General features: G+C 36.1%; 1 protein-coding gene across 2 annotated transcripts; it reads right to left on the bottom strand.

Moving 5' to 3' along the window:
• Positions 1-904: 904 nt before the first annotated feature.
• On the bottom strand, positions 905-11,344 carry Nmdar2 (glutamate ionotropic receptor NMDA type subunit 2). 2 transcript variants are annotated; one of them, XM_090107698.1, is made up of 16 exons: positions 11,068-11,344; positions 9,981-10,367; positions 6,676-6,815; positions 6,350-6,565; positions 5,821-6,058; positions 5,386-5,699; positions 5,053-5,297; positions 4,779-4,980; positions 4,363-4,677; positions 3,728-4,005; positions 3,533-3,635; positions 3,272-3,420; positions 2,046-2,266; positions 1,853-1,956; positions 1,372-1,601; positions 905-1,199 (listed from the first exon to the last, which is right to left on the bottom strand). In XM_090107698.1, the coding sequence occupies exons 2-16, from the start codon at positions 10,351-10,353 to the stop codon at positions 1,163-1,165; spliced, it is 3,165 nt and encodes a 1,054-aa protein (XP_089963824.1). In that variant the 5' UTR covers positions 10,354-10,367; positions 11,068-11,344; the 3' UTR covers positions 905-1,162. The 2 variants fall into 2 exon arrangements, with proteins under 2 accessions (XP_089963824.1, XP_089963825.1); XM_090107699.1 differs by lacking the exons at positions 6,676-6,815; positions 11,068-11,344 and having other exon boundaries at positions 9,981-10,095.
• Positions 11,345-14,309: the final 2,965 nt, after the last annotated feature.

Below are 14,309 nucleotides of genomic sequence, written 5' to 3'. Positions count from 1 at the left end.
GTAGTCAGCGTAGTCAAAGAAAAACCCGCATAGTTCCCGTCCCCGTGGGATTTCCGGGATAAAACCTATCCTATGTCTTTCCTAAGATCTCAAGCTATCTCATACCAAATTTGAAGTCAATCCATGCAGTACCTTATTGCGAATTGCCTATTCAGTCACAAGTCACACTTTCCTAAATTTAGAAGGTCATTAAAATGAGAAGATTCTCATCACACGTTGTCCTAAATCTATAAACTACGTCAAAATATAATAAAGATCATGAATCAGTGATTTAGAACCAGTGGGTCCTGAAATTATCTACGATTTAATTCAAGATCGTTTAACATATTAATAAATCTCAGAAGCAAGATACTTACGATTTATCCCACGAGGAAGTCATACTTTCTATTTATTTAAAAAGAAAGATAGGTCGTAATCAGTGTTAATAAGATAATTCGTATTATGATTTATAATTCAGTTATAAAGTCAGTCTCTAATCCCTGCTAACAATTATTATCTCATAAAACATTGGATTTTAATAGTAAACATTTAAATAAGTCAAGTTTATGGTTACTAAATGCGATTACACCTTCCTAATTGCGTTTCTAATTAGGCTTAGAAATGATTCAGTCAGTAAGAACTCAGAAACCTACCAAAATTTAGGAGGCCAACTTGCTAAATGCGATTGCACTTTCCTAAATTTAGTGACGACTACTAAGGACTAATTAAATATAGGATTTAGGAAGTTGTTATAAGCCCACTCAATTGAATTGGTCGACTTACCCTGTTTATACCTAGATATTATTATTTTATTAAAGTAGGTTTCAGATTTATGAAGGGAATGTACAGATGTCAAAAGATTATTAGCATTAGATGTAAATGTGTATATTATAACAAAGAAAAATAAATAACCACAAGATATTGTCCAAAAAATATATTTTATTGTAGTAGACAACACGAGGACGCGCGCCCGGCGCCCAGCCCGCCCCGCGCGCTCGTCCCACAACAACGCTTCGCTATCTACATCCGCCTCTCGGTTTTAATAATTGGAATATTTTATTTAATAATTACAACGTTTTTTTATCTGATCTTATTTTAACATAAAGTATAACTAATTTTGTCTTGTATAACTTGGTGTAAGAACAGCCTTCAGGAATTGAAAAAAAGTGGCGCTATATGCGCCTCACAGCACTGTTTCCATTTCTACTCGCGTCCGCTCCCTATAACATAAAAAAAGGATTTTTATCACAAAGTAACAAACATATTTTCTTTTCTTGCTTGCATTACTTGATTATAAATTTGCAGGTAAAATGTCTCGTTTACTTTTTCGTTACAGTATAGGTACATATGAAGAGTAGAGTTGTAAATAGTGCAGACATTTATGCAAATTACCTAGCGCGTAGATCGTCACAAGAGAGCGGTCTGCCGAGGTCCGGCAGCAGGTCCGCCGGCACGTGCAGCGTGCGCGGCCGCGTGGCGTCGTGCGGCCGGCCCGCGGCGTGCAGCGTGGCGGCGGACGCGAGCCGGCGCGGCGGCGGTTGTAGGCCGTGTGCCGCCAGCACCGCCAATAACTGCCGAGCGCGGGACACTGCCGCGTCCCGCTCGTGTTGTGCGCGCCATATCTAGTTTTACCAAAATATGTGTCTGATGTCTGTCTTTTAAGAAAATTAATAAATTATGTCCATACATATTAAATAGATTGTAGAATCCCTGTATGGTTTTATAATGTTAGAAAAAGTTTTGGTTATTTGATATATTGAGAAAATGATGATAACTTTATTGAGAATAGTTGCTTCCGTTTCTATAGGACTACAGTGTAGTTAGTTACTTACTAACTTTTCATTTATCTTTTCTAATTTGAATGCCTGTTTACCTGCGCAGCACACACAGCTGACCGACAGTGTGGGCGTTTGCCCAGTCTAAAGCCTTGATCTGCTGTTGCATCCATCACTGCATTTTGCATTGACAATGATTGTCCTAAAGAAATAAAAAGAAAAATTTAATTAATTTTTCCAAATTTAATTAAGTCAATGAATACAGCTATTGAACAAGGATATACAGCTTACCCATTGAGATGGAGACGAGCGTACAGCATGGGTGTAATTCCGATTTTACAATATGCTCCCGTGCGTAACGGAAGTATAAATGTTCACAGAATAATATAGCAGCAGCTAACAGTATACCAGCCATCAGTAATAGGAATGCTGATAAAAACTGTTCCAGTGCCAAGGGATCTGATGACTTGTGCTCTTGTTTGTTAGGTTTACATGTACCCGTCATCCAGTACCTATAATGAAGTGCTCTTGAAACGACATGCCCTTCAATTAATAACTGAAGCGGCAAGCCATTTTTTTATTATATTCATGGTAAATACATATTTATTATTTGTTTAGCAACGAAGTTATATCAACATCTTGAGGAGTTGCTGGCAACATTGCGTGTTTACAGAGTTGTTGACGGCATGTATGTAGATGTAACAGTTTCAACAGCCTATATTGATTGTAATAATGTTAGAAAATAAAACAACAAAATTTAACAAAGTTTCGCCACTTCTCACCCTTCATCAACAATGTTTCTGAAATCTTGCTCAACAAACATTTAGGTAGTTACCATGAATAAGAGGCTTATTAAGTACCTACTAGCTGTTGCCCGCAGCTTCCCTGCGTGGAAAAGATAAATTTTCATGGTACAAACTTTCATCCCCTATTTGTTCCCCTTGGGGGATGAATTTTCTAAAATCCTTTTTTAGGGGACGCCTACGTTATGACATCTACCTGCATGCCAAATTTCAGCCCGATACGTCCAGTGGTTTGGGCTGTGCGTTGATAGATCACTATATCAGTCACCTTTGCGTTTTATACAGTGTGTCCGGACATGACATACCGATATTTGAAGGGGCTATTCTCCAGGTATTTTTATCGACAATTCAACCCCTCTACAGTCCCCTTCCTCACCCCCTCAAAATGGTTTTTGAATTTTTTAAAGTATGTTTCATCACTCTTATCAATTAAATTTGTTTAGTGGTCCCTAGAATAACTTGTTATTGTTCAAATAAAACTAAATTTAGTATTTTGTGACACTCACTTTCGAAGTGATTACAATTTCCATAAATTCACTATCCGAATTGATAGGTTTGCCATTTTGAGGGGGGTGAGGTAGGGGACTGTAGAGGGGTTGAATTGTCCATAAAAATACCTGGAGAATAGCCCCTTCAAATATCGGTATGTCATGTCCGGACACACTGTATATATAGATTCTATGGCATAATAATATCGACAGAGTAGATATTTACCTGCGTAACCGTTCTAGGTCTCCATTTGAGCGTAGGTCTAGTAACCGCTTATTGAACATACCAAGGTACTTTGAATTACGAGTAAAAGCTAATCCGTAACCTGACATCGCGTACCATGCACCGACAGTTAGAAGTCTGCAGTCTTCGTCCTTAAATAATACAATTTTGCCCCATATGTAAATTGGCATAAATAGTACAAGTAAATAGATTTTCTCTTTTTGTATTAACTACGTTAATATATCTCGTGTAGTGGAAATTTACCTGAGATACTAAGTAATCCAAAACAGTTCCATCATATATAAACGCATCTAATTCACCCGTCAAAATGCTTGTAACACCTGCGCTCACTGTGCTACGGTTGTACCTTTAAAAATGTATAATTAGTTATGATCAAAGTACCTATATTTTCTTATTAAATCCTATTTAATGTGCTCACGTAGGTAACTTAATACTTACGGAGTCATGTAAGAGTGTGGTTCTCTAAAGTATTTCTTCAATGTCGCATCTGAATGAGACCACGGTACAGTACCGAACTTCAGTGGTGGTTGATAGGTTTTAGGTTTTACTATTCGTGGGTCATCAATACCGCTCAATTCATGGAACTCTTCCCTAGTTATCATGAATGCCGCTAGGTTAGCAGTGTATATAGCAAGAAATACTACTGCAAACATCGCCCACATATTAGTCATGAAACGTGCGGTGAAACCTCGAGGTGAATCCACATGAACCGAAGCCTGTTGAAATTGTACGATAAATTTATTGGTACCCTTATAAAAGGTATTAAGATAAAATAGGTGTTATGATATTGATGATTATATGAGAAAATATACATTTTTAAAATTTCGACAGAAATACCTTATTAACCTAGTTAAATTATAAATGCATGTATTATGTAAAAAAAGAGCGTGTGTGTACACATGTCACTCAGAAGTGAAACTTCTTTGGCAAGATTCAACAGTATCAAACTCATCGCCTTACTCCATGACGTGACCGTATTGCCATGACGAAGTTTCAATTCAAAAAATCGTGATAGACACATTTAGAGCATTGTTATTACATAACCTCACTTATAAATAACAAAGAATACTTACTTGAAAAAGTACAGCCCATACAATCCAATATGTGCGACATAATGAAAATCGGTTTTGTACATTAATCTGTCCTGGTGAACGATTTAGACCACTGGGTGACAGCCATTCAAATATGAAAATACAAAAAGTTGCAGTTTGTATCGCAACAGCCCCAACAAGCATCCACGATGCTGTATCAAATGGTTCGAGAAAAGCAGTGGGAGATATGATACCAGTTCGTTTTGCGACCACAATTGCAATACCCGTTTCCATGAACGGTACACTAAAGTCGACTACTGCTTCTCTATCAGAATTTATAACCAACGATGTAAGCACCTTCAAAAGAAAAATAAAACAAAATTTAAACAACATCAGTAACTAGTAGGTAGGTAGATAATAAAGCATCATTTACAGAATAAAGTGCGTCTTTTACTTACCATGTCGGTCTTCTTGTTTACAAGCTCTGCTATTAATCCATTCCATTTTCCATCTTGAAAAGTTCCCCATCGTCCATCTTCCACACGTACAAGCTCATAGGTAAAACCTAATTGTTCAGCCAGTTGTTGCAACAAATCTATGCAAAAACCGCTGCAACATTGATATAACGAACTGTTCCTATGAGCAGCACCAGCTTCTATCCTGTAGACATCCATTTATTAAAAAAAAAAAACTTATTCAATAAAGCAATATAAAATAAATCGTAGAACTCACCCGACAACTTCTATTTCAGGAGCTACTCGACATATTACACCTCTGTCTAGAGAACATCTTCCACTCACTGGGTCTGGCGGAGCCAAATTAATATAAGGTGGCTCTTCTAAGAATGTAATTCTCATATGAAACTTTTCTGGCACACCTTGGGGAGGTGTATGCAGACCTCCAGGCCAAATTATGTCCTTTATAGCTAAACGCTCTTTAGGATAAGAATTCCATGTTCCTATTTCTTCCCACACAAGCTTTAGTAACAAAATCAAAATGAGAATACGAAACGTTGATATAGATTAATAAATAATAGCTTAATTGTGAAGTTGTAATTTTAATTACCTGATCACCAAGTGTTGGTCTCAAATTCATAATTTTTAGTTCAGTAGCTCGTAATTCCCCATCAGGTGTAAATTCTATACTAGGCCTTCCAGTCTCACTCTCAACGCTCACGTTGCGCAGATGTCGATAGAATCGTTCACCTGTAGACCACCTTGCTTCACCGCTGCCCGCTCCATCACAGGAGAGCCTCGTTCCCAATGGATATCTAACATTCTCAGCCTCAGACACATAGGATTCAACTCCATATGCAAATACTTTAACAGCTGTTGCTATTTCCGATATTATACTGGAACTCGAGGTATCAAAATGAACACCTAAAATTTTTATCATTATTTTAAAAATTTACTAGTTACGAAGTATTAAACTTTAACTATTTAACTTTTTTATATTTTCCCTTGACATATTCTTATTGCTTTTACCAACAAAATAACTTACCGAGCATTCCAACTGGGAACTTATTTGGAGATTGCATGGAGCCCAATACACTTTGTGTAACTATCCAAACATAGCTCTCTCCGGTGAGATGAAGATCAGCTGCTGTAGATAGAATATCAGCTGCCTCTTCCCGTGTTGCATATAAGAGCATCACTCGCGCTTCACTTGTCACCAATTCATTGAGGTCAGCAGGTTTCTTCACAACCACGGCATTTAAAATCGTAAACTTAAAACGATCCTGTTGAATTTGATATTTTTGGTTTTATGGCATTCAAATGCTTTATAAATTAATTTAATTCATAAAGAATAGAAAAAAATCGATTACGAGGCGGGTCACGGTTGGTTACCCATCCGCCCCGGATTGGCGTGAAAGGATGCGGGTTCAAATTCCACCTCGTGATCGAATTTTTTCTATTCTATATGAATTTATATTTAAAACGATCCTGTAAACATATTACAGACAATTTTTCAACCTACATAATTTTTTTTATTGCCTTATTAAACATTTAAATACATATAGATTCCTTACTTGCAGAGAGCTAACTCTTTCGCGGACTGCTTGAATAAAATCATCGTGCCCCGCAATGGCTGATGTAACCACACTGAATTGATGCCACTTATACCTCTCGAGTATAGAGAGCATGGCTGCCGTTTGATGTTCAATTGTTGGAGCCAACTGTAATCTCAACGATGCATGAGATGCATGTTTTTCCAAACCGCTATTATCAGCGTTCCATGCAATAACCTGAAAACGAAACCAACACCGAAATTGAAGCGTTGGAATGGGATTACCTAGCATGTTTTATAAGCGAAGAAGAAGTATAGGAAGTTCGGCATATTTATAAAAAGCTTTACCGGTATGCCAAGATATCCGGCCAGCTGTAGAAAATATTGAGCGGAGGCAGTAGATCGCCCGTATTGTTCATGATTCATAAGATAAAGTATAGCAGACACGTTGACTGCTAGAAATTCTTTACATAGCGAGTCCAAGATTGCTGAAAGCATTTAATACATGTTTAATGAACCTTTTTAAATTTTAAAGCTTAGTTTAATTTAATAGAAGGTCGAAATAGTTATGTATAAGTTATAGTAGTTAAGTAAGTAACTAACTAGTTAGGTATTAAATATTTAGTTAATTTTTAATTAAGTAATTTACAATTAGAAAGATATGGATTTATTTATTCTACTAATAATTTAAATTCACTACATCTAGATATTATACTATAAGCCCAAGTTGTTACCCTAACTTGTATTTTGTATGCGAAGCTGAAAGTTATTAGTAGGTACATAGTTAGTTATTCTTAGAACCATATCATACAAACTACTTACATAATGATTCAATATTCATATACCCAAATCAAATATATTATATAGATATAAGTAAGTACTATACTATATAAAAATGTATGTTTGTCTGTAGGTACCTACGTCGTCGTGTATAGAATCATAATTCATAGTTTACTGTATTATGAACAAAGTGTTGCACACTTGCACACTACTACAAGCCCGCATTTGAAAAAAATATGGGTCAAATGAACTACCAGGGGTCATATCTAGAACGAAAGAAGAGCAAAAAATAATAAGATTCATCACTATGCCGTCACTTGTAAGCTGTCCAACTGAGTGCAGATGAGAATTGAAAAGTACAGGTAGACTCGGTAAATTTTGGTCATATATTTTTGTACGGCATTCTTAACCATCGATAGATCCATTAAAAATAATAAGAAACCGCTCAGTGCCGTACAAAAATGTTGGTCCACCAAGTCGGAATTTTAATTTAATTTCCGAGAGTTACCGGGGGTAAATTTGGTCATTTGACCATGTACGGCATCTGTGTCATACTATTGCTAGACTGCTTTTAATCCATTATTCCGCAACGCCGTACAAAAATCATGGGGACAAGGGGAAAAAATCGAGAGTTGCAATCCCCTCTCTTTCCCCACTCTAGGGGGTCATTTGACTAAGTACGGCTTCGGTTCCAAAACATTATCTAGCACCCAAAAGTACTATTAAAAGCAATGCCGTCAAAAAATAATTGTTCTTTTAAATGTATACCAATAATCATCTTAATTTCATCGAATTCTTGATATAAAGAGCTGTAAGGTCATTTGACCCTGTACGGGAACTTTTTTTTTAACATGATATTGTAAAATTCAATTGTTGTATAGTATTGCCGTTCAAAAGAAACCGTTCTAAAAAAAGTTATAGAGAAATGCAAAACCAGAAATTTTGTTAAAGTTTAAACATCGTAGATTAATGAAATATAATAGTTTTCTACACTTTATTCGTTGTTTTAAAATAGTATTCACATAGATAAATTAGGAAAAAACGATGCCGTACATTTTTGTGCAGACCACATCTTTTAGGCTGATGAAAGCGACGAAAGCTACAATTTTAAGGGTGCTTTATGGCCATTTGATACAGTACGGCATTAACATATTTTTACCCAACTACGGCAAAGCAAAAGGAGGGTTATGGTTTTGACAGGTCATGTATGTATGTTCATCTATTCCCTCGTAACTTCTAAACTACTTATCAGAATTCGACAAATAACATACATCTGAATTGTTCACTGGATAACCAGCGACCAGCTAGCTAAAGCCTATATGGGGTTTCACAAAATCTAATGTGGCGCCCTCTAGCGGACAAAACATACAGAGTAAAAAAATAAAGTTAAGATAAATATGCCGTGTTTGGTATCATTTGAAAGCGCTTTACTTGTACATTTTGAATATGTATATAATACTAGCATTTGCTTGTGACTTTACCTGTATTCATGGGCTGATTGCATATAATTCACATCTTTTCGTTCATAGCTTTTTTATTAGTTCATCAATTTAACGGAGTCCTTTCCACTTGACTCCGACTTTCCAAGGTGATAATTAACCACCTCGAGCTTCTTAATATTAATGTATATTTATATTTTATTATCAAAATATAAAGCAAACATTTCGTTATAAATGGTTATAATATGGATTTTTTCTTTTTCAGATTTTTCCCCTTTGAACCAACGAAAATGTACGGCACATGAAAAAATATTATCTATGCATAAAATACTTTAAAAATAAATTTATTTCGTGTTGTGTCAAATGACCCCCTGGAGTGGGGAAAGAGAGGGGATTACAACTCTCGATTTTTTCCCCTTGTCCCCATGATTTTTGTACGGCGTTGCGGAATAATGGATTAAAAGCAGTATAGCAATAGTATGACACAGATGCCGTACATGGTCAAATGACCAAATTTATCCCCGGTAACTCTCGGAAATTAAATAAAAATTCCGACTTGGTGGACCAACATTTTTGTACGGCACTGAGCGGTTTCTTATTATTTTTAATGGATCTATCGATTGTTAAGAATGCCGTACAAAAATATATGACCAAAATTTACCGAGTCTACCTGTACTTTTCAATTCTCATCTGCACTCAGTTGGACAGCTTACAAGTGACGGCATAGTGATGAATCTTATTATTTTTTGCTCTTCTTTCGTACTAGATATGTCCCGTGGTGGTTCATTTGACCCATATTTTTTTCATATGCGGGCTTGTAGTCTAACTGTGGTTGCACACGTGCACAAGCCAAAAGCTCGATAAATGAGCTATCTATCACCGAAAGAATTTTTCAAATCGGACCAGAGTAGTTCCCGAGATTGGCGCGTTTAAACAAACAAACAAACTCTTCAGCTTTATAATATTAGTATAGATTAAAAAAAATTATACCGGCCGAATTGAGAACCTCCTCCTTTTTTTTAAAGTCGCTTAATAAAAAAAATTATATTGTCTACCAAATCACTAAATTGCACCTATTTAGGTAGCACATACCTACCCAAGCTAATAAGCTCCTCTAAGGATTGAATTATATCTACTTGTACTTATCGATACATAGGTATAAATTAATGTAGACTAAGATAGAAGTAGTTAGGATATTAGTTAAAAGTTATCATAATTCATAATCATTTGTTTATTTTTGTTTTTTAAATAAATTGTTTATATTTTAGTCTGCGCTGCAGTGTAACGACAACATGCAAAGAATAACACAACCATGCATTCAGGCAACAGCTTAAAAAATTACATGTAGAATAAACTAGTCTGTAGACTGTAAGTAGTTAGATTATTAACAACTATCAACTTATCAAGTTCGTAGTAACTAATCCTAGTACTTACACATAGGACTAGGCGTCAGGCCTTGCATCGAAAGCGTAATGTTTAGACGCACTTGTGAGAAGAGTTTCAATTTTCGTGGCAGTTTAGACAGCGCAGCTTTCTCAGCTCTGGTGTAATCACGTGCGCCGAAGGCCTTGTGAGGCACAACAAGAGCGGCGGTAATGACTGAGGGTGCGCGGGGAGTCTGCGGCGCGGGCGATGTCCGCGGCCGCCGCAGACCGTCGCCGATCCGGACCCCACCGCCACGCGCACCCTCTCTGCCTCCAGCACCAATCGTACCGCTACCGATTTTAATACCACCAGCGCGCTCAGCACTCACTGCCACCAACGCTACCAGCGCGGCCAACGCCATCAGAGAGGTGCGCGCCTGCATCTTCACTTTTGATGCTATTTGTGAAAATAAAAGCTATCAGCTTCAAAATATTTTTCCATTAAGATATAAAATACACATTACACATGTAGACGCGTTTAAGCTATTAATTTCGCATAGGTATTTCTTGTTTACCTTCTTGAAATTGAATATTATTAGTACCTATTAGCTCGACATTTATTTTTAAATTAATTTAAGTAAAAAAAAACAACACTATTATACTTAGTAAATATAGTTAAATAACATTCAAAATAATATAAGAGAAATAGTACGTTCTGCTACTGTGGTTCTGCGTAGGTGGAATAGAAAATTAAGATGTACCTATAAGTAATTATACAAATATTGCCAACCTGTTTATGGAATAACTATATATTTATAATAGTAAACTTATTTTATTATGACTAAGTTAAAAAAAGAAATTACATATTGTTATTGAGTAGATATAACTACTATTTACCTATATAACTCTCAATAAACTCTTGTAGTTATAATAATTAATACGTATTTATAATCAGAAAAAGATTTCTTTGAATCTAGCCTTAACTAGATTATTGCCATCATAAATCAAGTACCTAAGTACTAGAAGATTTGGTCAGGTTATTATAACATACTCAACAATTTTAAACGTTTTGTTAATTGTTAACTGCATAAACATGAAACAATTTGCCACGAACTCCTCAGGGTCGATGTATCTATAATATTGTATGGAAACTTTACCTATAAGCGCCGAAAACGGTGATGGCAATGGCAGCGGTGGTGGCGCGGCAGCGTGCTTTGGGCTATCCACATAAATCGAAAAGGCGGCGGGCCGACATGGGGTCGTTCTAGGACGGACAGTGGCGTGGTCGCAGAAACGCGAGTACCACGCTTGTTTACGTAAGCGCCACGCCCCGAGCCACGCTCTGGCTGTGAGGGGCGCGGCGCACAGCGCGAAGCACCTCCGGTCGCCGAGGGCCGACTGACGCACCCTCACCCCTCGGCCATAACAGCATCGCGCCTGCGTCAAACGATATCATCGCCTCCAGTTACATAATAGAGCCAAAGATCCACACACCCTTTATTATAGGCGTAAGATGAAACGCTTAAGTTTATCTTCTTACACTACGCTGACAAAAAAGCACAATCGCTATTTTGGCTTGTCTAAAAAACTTACAATACGATAACTCGTAATAATTTTTACATTTAACTAAATAGTTACGATAAATAGTTATAGACCGGGAGATACTGACACAAAATTTCGAGTCATTTGTAACAGGATGGCGGTTCTACAGGGTTCTTAGTACGCAATGACAAAAAGAAAAATGATGGTGTGAACGCTGGTACCGGCGGCTTAGTCGCGTGGGCGTTAGTCGAACTCGTCGGAAAATAGCGAAAGTCAAACGATTTGTAACAGTATGGCACTTATTTTTCCTGTAAGTTTGAGGATCAACGAATATAAATACAAAATTTCAAAGATCTAGGTGTTGGAAATCTTCACTTATATAAATTAATACTAAATTAATTTTTCAAGTATGACAGCACTTTTTCCCCCTACTAGAAGTATGGCAAATATAATAATGATCACATTTTATCAAATACTCTCCAAAAATCCAAATGCAATACTGGTACAAAAAGTTTGGCGAAATAAAAAATTTTTGCAGATTTTCGGCGGTATGGCGACCATTTGGAATCGTCCGAAAAGTATGGCATGGTGATTTTCGTAAATGGCTGCACGACGATGGTTACCTGTGCAAAAGTTAGCCTGATACAAATGGTTGAATAATTGTTTTATTTAAATCAACACATTCGCGTCGGTATGGCGGGCTGTAATTAAGTCACACCGGAAAAGTATGGCATGACACTATCGCCTACTTCTTTTTTATGGGCTATCGGTAAATTCTAAAATTTTTGTGTTACAAATCGTTTGACTTTCGCTATTTTTCCGACGAGTTCGACTAAGACATTGTTTAAGCCAATGTTCTGTTACACACATTGAGATAATATTACTACGTATGGAGGAGACACCACGAACAAAATCTGTGCGCCATTTTTTTGCTCTAAGTTTTAAAATTATTATCTAGTTACTTAGGTACTTATCGATAAAAGTTATTCCTTTGCACTTTTCCGTATTGTTTGTGCAATATCGTAACACACACTAAGGCATATTTGATGCGTTTCACTTTAAAACAAATAAAAAATGAGCGTGCAGTTACGCCATATGGCGTATGTTGAGCGGAACATAAGTGAATGTAAGTAGGCGGTGTCGTCTCCATATATCTCAATGGTTACACAAAATATTTTGATACTAACTATTATGAAGCTATTATGATTTAAAAATAATTATATTTCTAATAATTTGCTAGCCAAGCCTGAAGCCTCTATTGCACCTCATGGTAGGCTTTTCAGTTCTGCTACGGCACACTAGGGGTGCTGTACGAAATTTTATACAAACCGCTTATTATTACGCTAGCGAGTATCGTATGCGTAAACTCATGGAAGAGCTACAGAGGGCTGAAGGAAGGAGCGCTGAAGCGAGGGAAGCGGTAAGAGATCTAGAAAATATTGGATATTGGAAGGCGTTGATGTAAATAAGGCGGGCGATGGATTTTGATTTTTGACACAGAACAAGCAGCCTTGCGAACCAAGTTTTCTAATTTCTATCACTAACCTTGCTAGGTTAGGTTATATAGTCCAGCTGGAGATGCGTGTGACATTTAGTGTATGTAACATAACGATGCTTATATACCTATCTATAGGTACTTGATTACATATTATGTCAATGCTATCATTCGTTTCATCATCAAGGTTCATATATTTATTTATTTATTTATTTAAATACTTTATTGTACTGCCAACAAAAGAAATTACAAAAAGAAAACTTATACTAAAAGAAGACACAGCACAGGTGGCGGCCTTATCACTTATAAGTGATTTCTTCCAGGCAACCAACTGAAGATGGGATAACATAATAGAAAAAAGGAGGTGGGTAAAAAGTATACGCAATAATTATGTAATATAAAACTAATAGAAAAAAAAAATACTCATAAATATACTATAAATAATACATAGATATAATAATAGATATCTTATAATATATACATACGTATATACCTATAATTATATATACATACCATAAGTAAAATAAATACATACAATACATATCGTAATACATGTAGGGTCAACCGAGGCAAATGCAACTATGGGGCTATGGCAACTAGTTATCATAACTAATTTATTAGAGTTGTTGTAATAAATCGCCACCTATGATTCAATAGCTCAACGACTAATAAATCTTACAAGTTATAGTCTGTCCACTATAAGAATTGCTTTTTGACAGCTCGACGGGTGATACCAGAAGTGATGTTCAAAAGATTATCGATTGTGATACCATTTCAATTATAAATTCAAAATATTATCATAAATCGAATCAGGTACATAAATAATAATTACAACGTAAACGTACTAATGAGATATGTAATAATAAGACCACATATCTATGCATTGTATGTTAAAACTAAACTAAACTAATATTTTATTATTTATTGGTTTCTATCTTACAATTTGGTTGTCTTTACGTTTAAATTATATAACATAATAGAAGAGTTTTTCTGTATCGGATATATTTTACAGAGTATTTCTATCGATTATTTTAATCTATCGACCCATCATTGAATAATTCTGTGTAGACATCACTAAGTGGGCGGGACCTGTCCATGAAGTACGATAATAATTTGTATGACATTTTAACATAGACAATACAATTATACATAGGCGTGTAGCTGTCAAAAAGCAAATAATATAATGGACAGAGTATATAGATGGTGCCCCTACGATGAAAACTATTTGATTGATAGGCCATTGTGTCAAACCGCTATTTTGAAGTTGGTGTGCGTAAAAACAGGTGTCGAGTTTTGCAGACAAAAAAATTGTTTAGGAGTGATTTTTTGCAGGTGTTTTTGATTGGACACGATTATCACAAG

The sequence above is a fragment of the Colias eurytheme genome, chromosome 12 (assembly GCF_061535395.1).
Source record: "Colias eurytheme isolate Ceu_HAF_F1 chromosome 12, ilColEury1 Martin Lab GWU primary, whole genome shotgun sequence".
NCBI lineage: Eukaryota > Metazoa > Arthropoda > Insecta > Lepidoptera > Pieridae > Colias > Colias eurytheme.
The sequence above is the reverse complement of the archived record's forward strand: the minus strand, read 5'-3'. Positions and strand labels throughout refer to the sequence as shown.